At 25.5% G+C, this 15,202-nt stretch overlaps 2 protein-coding genes across 4 annotated transcripts in view; one reads left to right on the top strand and one right to left on the bottom strand.

The window, feature by feature from the left end:
• The window catches only part of LOC127281867 (tryptophan 2,3-dioxygenase), a 317,236-nt gene that overhangs the window by 260,886 nt on the left and 41,148 nt on the right, over positions 1-15,202 (top strand). The window lies entirely within an intron of this gene.
• Positions 2,001-15,202, bottom strand: part of LOC127281863 (uncharacterized) — a 31,700-nt gene continuing 18,498 nt past the window's right edge. For all 3 annotated transcript variants that reach the window (XM_051305822.1, XM_051305824.1, XM_051305823.1), the window contains 12 exons: positions 14,915-15,182; positions 14,742-14,841; positions 14,386-14,528; positions 13,853-14,053; positions 12,623-12,803; positions 12,439-12,551; positions 11,941-12,351; positions 10,881-11,301; positions 8,982-9,130; positions 8,728-8,910; positions 6,761-7,004; positions 2,001-3,318 (listed from right to left, as the gene is read on the bottom strand). In XM_051305822.1, coding sequence (XP_051161779.1) covers positions 3,214-3,318; positions 6,761-7,004; positions 8,728-8,910; positions 8,982-9,130; positions 10,881-11,301; positions 11,941-12,351; positions 12,439-12,551; positions 12,623-12,803; positions 13,853-14,053; positions 14,386-14,528; positions 14,742-14,841; positions 14,915-15,182 — 2,519 coding nt within the window. In that variant the 3' untranslated portion in view covers positions 2,001-3,213. The remainder of the gene's footprint in view (positions 3,319-6,760; positions 7,005-8,727; positions 8,911-8,981; positions 9,131-10,880; positions 11,302-11,940; positions 12,352-12,438; positions 12,552-12,622; positions 12,804-13,852; positions 14,054-14,385; positions 14,529-14,741; positions 14,842-14,914; positions 15,183-15,202) is intronic.

Genomic DNA, 15,202 nt, shown 5'->3' with positions numbered 1-15,202 from the left:
AAAAAATTTATTTGATTCAAATACTCGATTACTTGACTATTATCAAATAAATATATTTATTTGTATCAAATAATTATTATTTGAGTCAATTAAATGGTATTTGTTTCAAATACAAAAATTATTGGTTCAAATACAATTTATTTAATTCAAATAAAAATTATTTCGTTCAAATAAATATTTATTTGATAATACTCAAGTAATTGAGTATTTGAATCATATAAATTTTTTTTTTTCAGTGTAGCTACACTCAAAGAAATCATTTATTTGAGACAAATAAAATTTATTTATTTAAAAAAATAAATTATTGAACAATTATTTATTTCAAAGTATTAATAATTTTTTATTTGTTTCAATTGGTCCAGCGGATGCTGAGCTAGGTCAAAATAAATTTTTCCAATTTTTTTGAAATACCACTTTTAAATTTTGAGAATTTTTTGAAAATTTTTCATTTTTGGAAAAATTTTTAATATACTAATTATTTTTTTACAAAAGGAAATAAATCTCTTACCTTAACCTACATGTTAACATATTTGTTTTGGACGCATAATTTCTGCAGGAAATGCACACGCGATTTAAAAAATTTCGAACACTCCCGAAAACGAATTTAAATAATTAATAAAAATACTTTTTTCATTAAGATTTGAACGATCGCGATTTAAAGAATTTCGAACACTCCCGAGGTAAAAAAAAAACTTTACTAAATTAACAAAAAAAAAAATAATAATTTAAATAATAATAATTATAATATAATAATTGTAATTATAATAAATTATTATATATTATATTATTATTATTATATTATTATATTATAATATATATTATAATATATTATAATATATTATAATATAATTATAATATAATATTATAATTATAATTTAAAAAATTTAAATTAAATACAATACATTGAAAATATATTACATTGATTTTAAAATAATATTGACCACGTCTAAACAGGTCAATACACGAATGACAACGGAATTAATTATCTTTGGAATTTTATGACCTTTGGTTTATTATTTTTCCCTTATTTACCTCAATAAATTCAGCTCGGGATGCAGGTATATATAATTCCAAAATCGCTTTTGAAACATTTTAAATAATACTTTGGAAATTATAATTATTTTTAAAAGATTTGAATTTAGTTTTGTAATCATAATTTTCTGATTGGATAAAAATTCCCAGCTTTTTTCTCACAAAAATCCAAACTAAATAATTAGTAATTCAGTGAAAAAAAAACCCTGAATAATAATATTTTTATAATTGAAAAAAAAATATTTGAATTAATATTAAAAATTTTTTTGATTCGTCAACAAAATTTTTATAATCTCTACACCCAGAGAAATAATTTTCCATTTATTTATTATTCTCCTTCTATATTTTGGGAAAAAATTTTTAATTATAAAAATAAAAAAAATCGTGTGAAGTTCCGATTAAGATTTTCAAAAAAAATTTCCAAAAATCTAAAATTGAATGAAAATTTAATTTTACCTTTATGAAGAAATTTATCAAGTTCATTGTTAGCTCAGTCCACTGAGTCCTTACCAGAGAACCTCTAAATAGAATGATTTAGGTGTGCCGGCAAATACGACCTTGTCTACTTTTACACCGGCATCAGCTGGATCAAACTGACTTGATTGTAGATGTGCAAGTATAAAAAAAATACGCAGACCAATTGTGTCTATTAGTCATGTCTATAAGTGAAGATTTTTCCCTAGACGGTAATAACGATTCTAATATTTCAATCATTTTCTTCCATTCTTCGACGTGCAATCATTTCTCTCACACAGTTTTCTTTTTCTCACAAACTGTACTCACCTTGATATTCTGAAAAATAAATAAAAAAAAAATTAGTATTTTTTTCGAAATATAAAAAAAGTATTGTTTTTGTCATGTATTTTATTAGCAAAAAAAAAAAAAATAAAACTAATAAAAAAAAAATTCTAATTTCTAAATTAAATTCGAAAATTTTATCACGTTTTGAAAAATATACATCTTGTATAAACAGTTTTTGAAAATATTTTTTTAATACCTAATTTTCATATATTTATAACGAATATACGAGTTTATAATAAGCGTAATTATCGATAGCACCCCTACATACAAATCTCACTTTCACTGACGACACACAAAAATAATTGGCTGCGGTACAAAAAAATATGATAATAAATTTTCCTTTTTTTGAATTTTTTTTTCCAATCATTTACATTTTTTATAAATTCTCTTTTATGATTGAAACAATTTCTGCTACCAATTTTTCAATTTTGAATATTATTTTCTATACTTTTCTCTTCTTACTTATTTTCTATTTCTTCTTATTCTAATGGTTTGAAAAAAATTCTAATGAGAAAAAAATCGAAGATTATAAAATCGCACTCTTTTTATAAAGAAGTGAAAGCTTTCTCAATTGCAAAACTTTACTTTTATTGTCGGGTAATACTTGGAAAGGCACTATTTTCTTTGCGGAGTAGAACAAAGAGGAAAAAAGGGAAATTGCAAATCGAAAATTCAGGATGAGTTGTAAAAAAAAAAAAAAGAAGACAACATAAAGGAAAATGGAAGAAAAGCGTAAACCTTGTCAGAGCACTACACACAGAGTCTTATCCTTTCTAAGTGCACTTGAGTTTCTTTTCGTTATACGATCGTTTAAGAAAATCAAATTTCTGCTACCACGTCTCTTCCACAAATCACCAGTTTCACAATTTTTTATCGATTTCTTTTTTTTTTTTACAATCGATTGATTATTGAATTATTTTGAACAATTTCAATATACAACTAAAAAATAATAATTCTTATAGAAATAAAAATTTATAGAAAATAATGAATAAAATTTATATACAAAAATTAAAAAAAAAAAAATATTCAAAAATTCAATATTTATATGAATTTAAATGATAATTCGTTACCGCAGCCATAAAATATTAGATTATTCGAAAAAATATAAATGTACACATCGATTTTTCTTAAATACCACTTAAAATTAAATCTATAAAAAAAATACTAGACTTCTAAACCAAAAACTCCAATAAAGAAGATAAAAACACTATAACTAGTAATTCGACGAAAAGTAAAAATTAAAATCATTTAAAATTACTTTCTTTCAAGAAGAGTCGTTTTTTTTTTTTTTTTTTTGTTCGAGAAGAAATATACTGGCATCGTGATGAAAAATATTTTCCTAAATAATTTTTAAGGAATAAAAAAAAAGAATTTGAAATATTAAAATGTATCTAAATGAATGGCATCACTGCTGACACACGTGTTTATAAAGCACATTGCACTGTCAGAATTGTCTTCCAGTTGTTCTGAAAAGCTGACCAGAACCTGGAAAAATAACAAAGCTACTTTATTCTCCACTGATGAGGCAAAAATATAATAATTAACTTTTCTAATAATAATAATAATTAGCGTACTCATTAAGGACCAAATGCTTCTGACAATTTTTTTTCCCCCAAAAAGAACAATTTTTAACATAAAAAAAATTTAACAAAATATAATTAGATAAACAGAAAAATTTTTGTTAATTTTAAAAAATTAATTAATTTTCCAATTAATTTTAATTATTTAAAAAAATGTATTAATTTTAAAAAATAAATAAATTTGATCAGTATTTAAAAGTATAATAAATTGCGTTTGATATAATGAAATGAAAATGAAGGATTTTGTTAATTTTGAGAAAGAATCACGTTCATCTGTAACTGACTAACAAAAACAGTTGGAGAGCTTGGGGTTCATTTAGAACGAAACTCGTGAATCGATCCATCAGACGAGACAGTTTCGCAATCTTGTGATAGTAGCAACACCGCTTGTAACGTGCGACGAACTCTTATCGCAATTACCTGCCGTCTACGAACATCGATTTCAAGTTAAAACGGTTAGGTATAAAGACGCGCACGTGATGCGACCCAAAAAAAATAAAAAAAAAAAAAACTAATTCGTTTCCGCAAATGCCACACGAAAATTAATAGATTTTTCCCAATTTTCACCGCATCTTTTTCATCATATAATTTTACGTTCAACAATTCGTCTGAAATAAATTTCCAAAAATTATCAAATAAAATTTAATTTACTAATTTTTTTCCCTAATAGAAAATTTATTGAATTTTATTTAGAAAAAAAAAAAATTATTAATTACTTTTCTTAATAAAATTTGAATAGTTTAGAAATTATTTTCCAGAATGGAAAATTACAAGGATAATTGTAACCGGAATCACAGATTGTTAAAGGGGATTATGTAATATTACAAAAGTTACGCAGGAGTTTATAGGGATTACAAAAGATTAGATTAAATCATCACATTGAGAAGGAAATTAGATCTGCGCAATTTGGAAATTATTTTCCCTCATCAGAAAAAAAGGAATATAATTTTTTATTTTGCATTTAATTGATTTTAAAAAAAAAAATTGAATCAATTTTTTTTAAACTTTGAAAAATAAAATGAAAATTTTATTCAAAGAAATTAACTGAATCGAGTGTTTTACGACTGATTTGCATTTTTCCAATAACATGTTAACGAAACAGAGAAAGAGAGAGAGAGAGAGAAAAAGAGAACAATAAAAGAAAAAGACTCAAGTTCAGATAAATTTATCCTGAGGAAATTTCCATTCGTCGTTTCCATATTCTTTTAATAAAATCCTGAATTCTTTTTTTCTCGATAAGCTTATGAAAGAGAAAATCCGCATCTAATAAAATCGATTATATATATACAAAATCATTTACTTTATCCTATATATTATTACTTTTTATTTCGAAAACCTTGATCTAAATTTCCTTTTTTACAACCAAACAAACCAATACTTATTTTTATTTTTATAACTTCTTGAATTCTAAAGTTTTCAGAAAAAAAAACAGAACAATCCTTATACAATTTTTCTTATTTTTCAAGAAGAAAATAATTTATTGTAGCTGAATAAAAATTACTTGAGTTTTAAAAATTACTCGCAAGAAGAAAATATTCCAAAAATTAAATTGTCTGACTGAAATGGACTTTTACTACTGATACTATAATAATACGAAAATTAAATATTTTACGAATATATAAACGTCTGACTAAAATTTACAACGAATGCAAAGATTACAAGAATTTTCCACCGCTAATTAAAATTTACCTTCACTATTGACGCGAAGATTACAAAAAAAAAAAAATTTCCAACGTTGTCTGACTAAAATTTATCTTTTCTACTGCTACAAAAGTTACAAAGAACTAATTGCTACTAATTTCAAATTTATCTGTAATTTTTTTCCCTTTTTTTCTATAATTAAATTTTTTAATCCCATTAAATGATTAATTCGACAAAATCGAAAACAACGTTTTTTTTGTTATCAAAACTAATGAAGAGTGGCTGACAAAATAATAAAAAAGGGACAAACCCTTAATCTCTCGAAATCAATAATAATAATAAGAGAAAGAGAATAAGTGGATTAGCCTTGGACATGGGCTATAATCACAAATCGAAGAATTTATGATTTATGTGAACATCGCGTATAAGCGGCTTCAGGTCATCGTGTCATTAGTTTTGCAAGCATCCTGCCCAATCGCATATATATGTGGATGCTTGGTACACAGAAGCGAGTTTCCGGTTTGGCTACGACGACGAGGCTCATATATAGGACCATGTGAGCTAACCAGATCCATTAATATCCCTCAGGATAGGTTGGAAATGGTATGGGTGGTTCTCTATGGTAGTACATCATCTGCGAGAGACACGACCTTAGAACATCAGCCGTTCGAGGCGAATATACCATGACTATACATATATATATATATGCCTATATCCCTGGAAACCCTTAAGTCAATGCTCACATTCTGTCGTCCCTCAGATTTCAGACTAGTCTGATAACGATCAATAAATGACACCTATTATTCACGATGAAAATTATGCCTTGGATAAATTAATCATTTTCAAGTCCTTCGCTAGAAATTCATATAAGAAAAATGTTATTCATAAAATTATTATTGTTCTTGCTAATTTTTTTGTAATATAATTACTTTAATTATAAAATAGTTTAATACCAAAAATATATTCAGAGAAAAAAAAAATGTTTTCCATTTTACAAACTCAAAAAAAATTGCTCTTAATTTTTATCGAAAAGCTTTTTAAATAAAATTCCAATAGAAATTCAATCAATTCATTTATATGATATAATTCCCAAACGTTCACTTATTTTCAGATCGCACCACGAAAAGCCTTAGAAAGTTTCAATTCCCTCAAGTCTCATTCAAAACTAAACGCAAGTTGTGATACAATTAAAAAAAACCCCAAAAAGAGTCAATTAAACTCTTAAGAACTAAAAACCAAAAAAAAAATTATTTACTTATTAATTAATTAAATTTATAAATTTAATTTTGTTTAAATGGAAATTTAATTAAACGAATTGAAATTGAATCCAAATCCCGAAAATCACTAAGCACCATATATATATGTATATTTACATTTTCAACTGAAAATGAATATATAAGCGAATATGGTAATGTACATATATAATAATTGAACAAAACGATATTTATATAGAAACGTAATTCCGAGGCATCAATAAAATTTTCACAATATATATCAATTAATTGTTTGATTTAGTTATATAGTTAATAAATCAAATATCATATTTTGAATTTTCCCTGTTTGTAATCAGAAATAATTTTCGTTCAATTTGACATATAAATATTTGTATATATATATATGAATATTTAAAAAATTGTTAATGGAAATTTTCATGAAAAATTTATATATACTATATTTATATATTAAGAGATGAGGTTTCAACTGACCTGATCTAAGGAACTTTGTGTTAAAGTGAAGTCAGTGGCTTGAAGATCCTCAGCGAGACTCTTCACTTTCGTGAATGTGACACTCAAAGTTATATCCTGACCTCGAGGTATTAGAAGACGTGCGGTTCTTGCTTGCCTCGAACATACAATAGCTTTTGGAATGTACTTTGAAATTGCTTCCTTCAAATCATCAACCGTCAATGACTGATTCGTTCTCAAAAAAACGATATATCCTTCACCAAATCTAAAATAAAAAATAATTTATTAAAATAAATTTTTCCAATCAAAATAATTCCATGTCTGGAACTTTTTTGTCTTCTTTTTTTAAATAATTTTAAAAATTTTTTTCTCAATTTCAAAAAAAGAAAATAAACTTTCAAAAAAATAAAATTTTGTGTAGAAATAAAATTATACTGCAATTGAAAAATAATTGAACGATTTTAGATTTGGTTTCAAATTCTAAGTTATATATAAATATTCTCCCTCGTCGTACTATTATCCAGTTTGCCAATGATTATGTCTCTCGCAGTATGTAGAGATTGCTCATGGTTGTAATCAGCCTAACATGCAGAGTGAGTATCGATAACCAATAATGGATACTTCCCCCGATTAATACCTCCTAATTTTGCAAAATATCGACGTTGTTTAAGAACAAAGTACACGCCATATAGAGAAGATGCAACTTGATATTGTAATTATTATCAGCCAACAAAATATACATAAAAACACATTTTTTTTCTATTAATAAAATTTTTTCATTAATAAAAAAAAATACTGTAATTAAAAAATAGAAATCAAATTATTTTACTCTTTCACAAATTTTTTAATCACAAACCGAATTTTAAAAAGTGGAATTTATTAAAAAAAAAAAATTTATTGCAATATTGTATTTTATTCTCACGATATTTACATATTTATGGACTTTTTTTTTTGGAGACACCACAGTGTCTAAAATTACAGCATCTTTGTGTATATGTATGTAAAGGCATATCTCAAGTGTAATGTGTCTCAATTAGAGTAAATAGCTGTTGGGTAAGTGCCTTTCCTCTTCTCTCAACGTCTTTCTTACCATTTCTTACCCACACCCCGAACTACAAAGTTAGGTGGCGAGATAAAATAATATATTACAACTTCCACTCTCTTGAAACGATACAGACTTCCAAAAAAAAAGAAAACTTTTTTTCACTTTACAATAAAACTATTTTATCAATCAATTTCTTGTTTTTATAATTTGATTTAAAAATAAGAATCAAAAATAAAAAAATTTTAGAAATTCTTCTTAAAAATGGAAATTGAATAACGAAACTTTTCTTTTATTTAAAGAAAAGAAGAAGAAGAATCGCGGTGATTTGCACAGCAAAAGAGCCATTTTCTCATTTGGTCGGGGGTATTCTTATCGTTAAAGAGAAACACAATCGAAACTCACGTAAAACTTTATATATACAAGGGCACAAAAAGAAAAGTGGCTGTTGAAACTCAAGAGGGAATACAAATAAGTCCGATATAAAAGCCACGCATTATTCGAACATTTATCCACTGCTGAGCTATCAGTCAAGAGACGAAACGATCGTTTTCCAAGTGTGTGTGTACTTTCCTGCAGGGTTATTAAGGGTTTACGGTGCCAATTTTATATCCACCAAGTAGTTTACCGATTTCTCGTAAATGAGCAAGAGTATTTCTTCCTCTTTCCTTAAAATGGATTCATCAAAAGAACAAAAAAAATAATTTCTACCTACGAAAAAAATTAATAAATAAAAATTTTTGTGATTTTTTGAAAAAAAAAATGAATGTAACTTGATGTACTATTTTATCGTTCTTATAACTGTTTTTATCTTCGTAGCAGTATTTTTTCTTCACAACGATAAAATGTATGTGACTCAAAAGATTACGTAATTGTTCAGACAAATATAAATATACAAAAAAATTAAAGCGAAGAGAGAAAAAAAAATTGTGTAAATTAAAATCACCTGTGTTTCAAATGTTGAGGACTGCCAATACATCTGAGACCCGCTTTTGCCAAAATTCCAACTCTTGGACAAAGTTTCTCACATTCCACAACACTGTGCGATGTCATAATCACTGATCCCTGATTTCTTGTCACATGACGAACAGCATGTGAAACCAATTCCTTGGACGCTGGATCCATTCCACTGCAAGAGAAAAAATTCATTTTTTATCTTTTTTCAAAATTATAAAATTGAAATATAGAATAACAATTAACCTTGTGGGTTCATCCATTAGAACAATGGACACAGGAGCCATTACACTGATAGCAGCGCAAAGTTTTCTCTTATTTCCCCCACTTAGACTGTCAACCCTCTGATGAGCATATTTAATAAGATCAAATCTCTTCAACATTCTTTCCACAGCCTAAAATAGAAATATAATTTTTTTTTTTTTATTCACAATCACAATTATTCTATAATAATAAAATGCTTGGTCTGTCCTTCTGTCCTAACTTGAAGTTGGTCTTTTATGATTTCACGTGTTTTTTGAATAGTAATCTTATGACGTGTCAAATTTGTGTCAAATTAAACTTGAAAATTTTAGAAATAATTAAATTTCAAAAGATATTGTTAATTTTCAAACAATAATAAAATTTTACAGAAATAAAAATAATTTATCAAAAAAATTTTTGGAAAACATTTTTTAAATTTAATTGAATTTTCAAAAGATTTAAAATTGAGATTTTAGAAATTAATTGAACTTCAAGTGATTTTAATTAAAATTTTATATGATTTCACTAAAAAATTTATTAGAAATTACAGACAAAATACAATAATTTGATAATCATTTTTAATTGAAAAATGGTTTCAGATAGTTGAATTTTCAAAGAATATTATGAAAATATTTAAAAATAATTGAATTCCCTTAGAGTTATAATTGAAATTATTAAATTTCAAAAAATTTTCGATGGAAAATTTTAGAAATAATTAAATTTTAAATGCTTTTAAATTCAAATTATTGAAAATTCAATTAATTTTGAATTCAAATTTTTTAGAATAATTAAATTTTCTTTAATTTTGATTTGAAATTTTGGAAAATAATTAAATTTCAATTAAAATTTTGGATAATAATTCATTTTTAGTTGATTTTTTATTGAAAATTTTAATAATTAATTTTGAATTGAAATTTTAGAAAATAATTAAATTTTATTTGATTTTAAATTTAGAAAATAATTGAATTTTAGTTGATTTTGAATTGAAAATTTTGAAAATAATTGAATTTTCTTTGATTTTGAATTGAAATTTTGAATAATAATTTAATTTAAGTTCATTTTTTATTGAAAATTTGGATAATTAATTTTGAATAGAAATTTTAGAAAATAATTGAAGAATTTTATTTCATTTTAAATCGAAAACTACGAAAATAATTGAATTTTAAAAGATTTTGAATTAAAAATTTGGAAAGTAATTGAATTTTCTTTGATTTTGAATTAAAATTTTGGAAAATAATTGAATTTTTGTTAATTTTCAATAGATAAATATAGAAAATATTTGAATTTTAGTTGATTTTAAATTAAAATTTCGGATAATAATTGAATTTTATGTGATTTTAAATTGAAAATTTGGAAAATAATTGAATTTTAAAAGATTTTGAATTAAACATTTGGAAAATAATTGAATTGTCTTGGATTTTGAATTGAAATTTTGGAAAATAATTAAATTTCAATTACAATTTTAAATAATAATTCAATTTTAGTTGATTTTTGATAATTAATTTTGAAATGAAATTTTAGAAAATAATTTTATTTTATTTGAATTTAAATTGAAAATTTGGAAAATAAGTGAATTTTAGTTGATTTTGAATGGAAATTTTGGGTAATAATTGAATTTCATTTGATTTTAAATTGAAAATTTGGAAAATAATTGAATTTTAAAAGACTTTGAATTTAAAATTTAATAATTTGAGAATTAATAATCTGTGGCCTATAAACATATAATTTTTATTTTTATCATTTAATATGGAATAATATTCTAATAAATTTAAATAATTATTGATAATATTAATTTTTAATTTCTCTATAACAAATAATGAAATACTCAATTTGGCGCGCTTGCGCGCGTTTAATATTGCTAGTTTTAATTATAATATCAAAAAAAATAAAATAAAACCTTACCCTGGAGACATCAGCAAGACCGCAAACTTCACCGTGAATTGTCAAACACTGATGTGGAGTTAGAAATCCATCAAGTGCATCGCTTTGAGGACAATATCCAACTTCACCATTACACAATGGACCCATTCCAATTTCTTTGTTATTAATAAATATTTTTCCACCCGTTGGCATTATTTCCGTTGTTAACATTTTGAATATTGAACTTTTACCAGCGCCATTAATTCCCAATAATCCAAAACAAGTTCCAGATTCAATGCCAAAACTTAAATTTTGTACAGCAATATTTTTACCATAAAAACTTTTATATTCTTTGCGTAATTTCACAATTTTCAAAATATCTTCAACTAATTCCTTTTCCACACGAAGTCTCTCTCTTGCAACATCTGGATCTTCTTTCACTTCCTCGTAAGAAACTTTATGCCTGCAATCAGTCATGGTTTACTTTATTTCGTACGCTACTTAAATTTATTTCCGTTTCTACAATTCGAATGCATTTCGGGTTGAGGGTCGAAAGGCATTTTAATTACTTTATTTATACGAATAAAGTAATTAAAATTTTAATTACTTGAATTGTAATTACAAATTTAATTAATTTTTATATAAATTTATAAATAATAAATCTTTAACGGAAATTTTCCCTCAAATATATATTTAGTTGTAAATTTAAATAGTACTTCATTGACAATTAAAACGACTTAATCTTTCGGAAATTAACCTATTAACTCGTCTATATATTTGACGATTAATAAAGTTATCCTGTACCGGATATTGAGTATCTCTCTCGAAACTCTATCTTCGATAATATGATAGCTGTTAATATTGAACTGATGCTATTACAAAGCCCTTTGAAGCTTCAGATGATACTCAGAAGTATATCAAATTATATTCTCTTGAATACATAGACAAACTAAAATATCAATTAATCATTCTTTTAATACTAATAATTAATATTAATTATTCAATAATTTAATTTAATTATAATTTAATTTAAAAAAAAGAATTTTCTTAATATTATTGTCCATATAAATGTGAATGTAAAATTTTAATGGAATTTAATTACCTCTTCCATGAAATGTCAGGCAGTAGTCGGCACTCAATGGCAAGATTTGCCAAATATAGAATAGTACCAACTACGAAGAGGCAGACATAATGTAAGCCAATTAAATCCCAACCTAAGGGAGATTTGTACGTATCCATGTTGAATCTACCGAGTAGTTCAGCAGTGATGTCGTTCTTCGTGATTTGCACAAGAGCATCGCCGAGTGCATATTGAGGTAGTAAAAGCAGTACGTGATGTAGAAAATCACGAACGTCTGCTGCCGTTTGACTTTTGCCGAGAATGTCAATTACAAGGATCGTCGTTAGAGATGCTACACCCAAAAATGTATTCACACAAAAGAGAACCATATTTGATAAACTTGAATCGTCAAAGGCCTTTTCTACAAGATGAGTAAATGGCACCACCGCCCATCTGTGAAATATTCAAATAATAATAAATTAATAAAAATAAAAATTAACATAAAAAAAATAAATTTCAATATCAAAAAAAAATACTTACGCGAACATACACAATAATAAAGTAACACCCATTAAATTATCTCTTTCAACGTAGGCGGGAAGACCAAAAATTTCAAAAACAATAATTGCCAATGTAATTGCAGTTTGAAAGACCTAAAATCAGATTTTTTTTTTTGTTTTTTTGTTAATTATTTTTTTTGAAAAGAATTTTTTTTTTAATTTACCATGTTGTCCCAGATTAAAGCTGTCGTCCAATAAGTCACAGGATGCACGCCAGCAAGATATAAGATTCGTTTCTCCTCCGATAATCTCTCTCTAACCAATTCCTTAGCTCCTTGGGCTCCAACCAAACTAAATGCGACCAAAAGAACTAAGGCGATTCCAACATCAGCCACGTGTTGCAACCTGAACAAAGAAATCTCTTTCGAATTATGTCTCTTTGAAAATTTACTTCCTCTCTTAAAGAGAAAGAAAATAAGCTCTTTGCAAAATTAAAAACATCTTTTTTTTCATTATTCAATGATGCAGGAATATTAAATTATTTATTAAATATTCAAATAATTTGAAAATTTATAAAAAAAATTAAATAAACAATTTTTCTAGAAAGAAAATTTTAATTTTCATCACCAGTTATTTTATTATAATTATAATTTCAATAAAATTGGAATTTATAAAAAAAAATATATATATCACGTTCGTTTCGATTGTTAATGAATTTCAGTAAATAACCAAATGTCTCATGAATAATATGGAAATTGAATTATTTGTAATAGGTAAATTCGGTTCACAATGGACGATTTAATTATTTCTCACTTTGCCATAATGAGGCTGGTGATAATGTTTCAAAAACAGAACATGTCGCGGACTTGGCAATAAATGAGAAAACAATTCACAAAAGAGAGAGAGAATTCAAAATCAAAATGATTATTTAATTGTTCTTTTTTCAAATTCAAAATTTTTTATTAATTTTTCATTAAAATAAATAAAAATTTTTCAATAATTTCCAAAAATTTATAATTCTAACGAATTTGAAAAATGAGAGTATTTTTTTATAAAACAAAAATAAAAAAGCAAATACACAAACGTGATTTACGAGGCAAAAAAATTTCGTTTTCCACAGACAAATGGTTCTAGATTTCACTGACGTGGCAACACACAGTGATTCATACAAATTATGGAAAACATTTCTATGATCAATTTTATCTTTAGATTCGCGGTAAGAAATTAATGAGAAGTGAAGAAAATGAGAAAGACGCCTTTCGGATTTAATAAAGCATCAATGTTTTAATTTTTTTTCTCTTTAGAAAATATTTTTTGATCATTTTATATTATTTTATAAATTTTATAAATTTTATAAATTTTGCAAATAGATAAAATTCGTTTTAATGGAAAAAAAATATTTTTAAAGACAAATTAATCGTTTGAGACAAAATTCAAAGAATTTGAATACTTACAATGTAGTTCGATTTAATTGATCACTGGACAACTTCAAAGGATGATTAATAGTAATCAAATATCCATCAACTCCTGAAGCTCGCATGATCGCTTCGTTCAGAGCATTAAGGTAAGCTGGCAAGGCATGATGTCCTTTATTATTAAACCAAACAACAAAGAGAGGATCATCTTTCCAATGCGATAATGACCATCCACCATATCTAAAAAAAAATACCAATTAAATATCTTCAAATAAATTAAATATTATCTTTTTTCTTACTTTTCTAATGATTTCTAATTTTTTTTAAAATTTAATTTATCTAAATTCTTATTATATCAAAACATCTACTTTTCTAATATTTAAATTAAAATCTAAAGTTAATTTTCTAATTATATTTGAGAATAATTTAAAAATTAATTTTGCTGATAAGATTTTCCTGAACTGATTCTTCTAAAGTGGAGTTTAAATTTCAAGTGGGTAACAGAGAAGTGGATGTTAAACGAGAGTGCAAATGATTCCTTTCCAATTTGTAGATCAATGTTTGCCAGTCACCTCTTCTCTATGTACTCCTGATGAGTTGAAACTATCCAGTCAAGAGTTGGACGTCCAGGTGGGGTTTGTAACAGACCCTCGACAGCTTGGGACACTCCACGACAAACTTGTTGACCCTCGAGACATTCGCACGTGCCGGTGTCCTGAAAATCGAATTCAATTCAAACTTGTCTATGTGTGAATCAAAAAACAATTATTAATCCAATTTTATTTCCCCTTTAGAATTGAAATACCAAAACTTTTTTTTTATACTAAAAACAAAAATAATTTAAATCATTTCAAAATTATCCTAGTAATTTAATTTAAAATTTCTTTTTAATAAGAATAGTAAAAAAGAAAAATTAAATATATCGTACATTTGGAAGAGTTTGCCAAGCTCCTGCCGTATCGCCTCCAAATCGATCCTGAAGTTGCATTGACACGTGTTGAAGAAATGGATCATAGTCATTGTCAATACTGTAAGAAAATAAAAAATTTTTTTTTCTAAAAATTTTTTTTGGATAAAAATTTATTTGTAAAAATTAAATACTTGTAAAAATGAGTTGGATGTGCATTGTATAGTTTGGGCTTTAAAATTAATGGTGGTTCATTCTCGGATGGTGGTCTAATTAATGAGAATCCCATAGCTACAGCAACGAACACTGTTGGCAAAATTAAAGCCGCCAATGGTGATCTCCAATCTCGAGTAAAATGCCATATTCTCTTTTTTATCAAAGCCTTTCCTTGTCGATAGGCCGATGGTTTTGGTTTCGGTTCAAGGCCAATTAAATCCACATCATCATTCATTGGATATAATTCTAATATAATAAAAAAAATA

The sequence above is a fragment of the Leptopilina boulardi genome, unplaced genomic scaffold (genome assembly GCF_019393585.1).
Source record: "Leptopilina boulardi isolate dan_hultmark-lab unplaced genomic scaffold, ZJU_Lbou_2.1 LbouV2_278, whole genome shotgun sequence".
In the NCBI taxonomy this organism is placed as follows: Eukaryota; Metazoa; Arthropoda; class Insecta; order Hymenoptera; family Figitidae; genus Leptopilina; species Leptopilina boulardi.
Note: the sequence above shows the minus strand (reverse complement) of the source record. Positions and strands in the feature narration are given on the sequence as shown.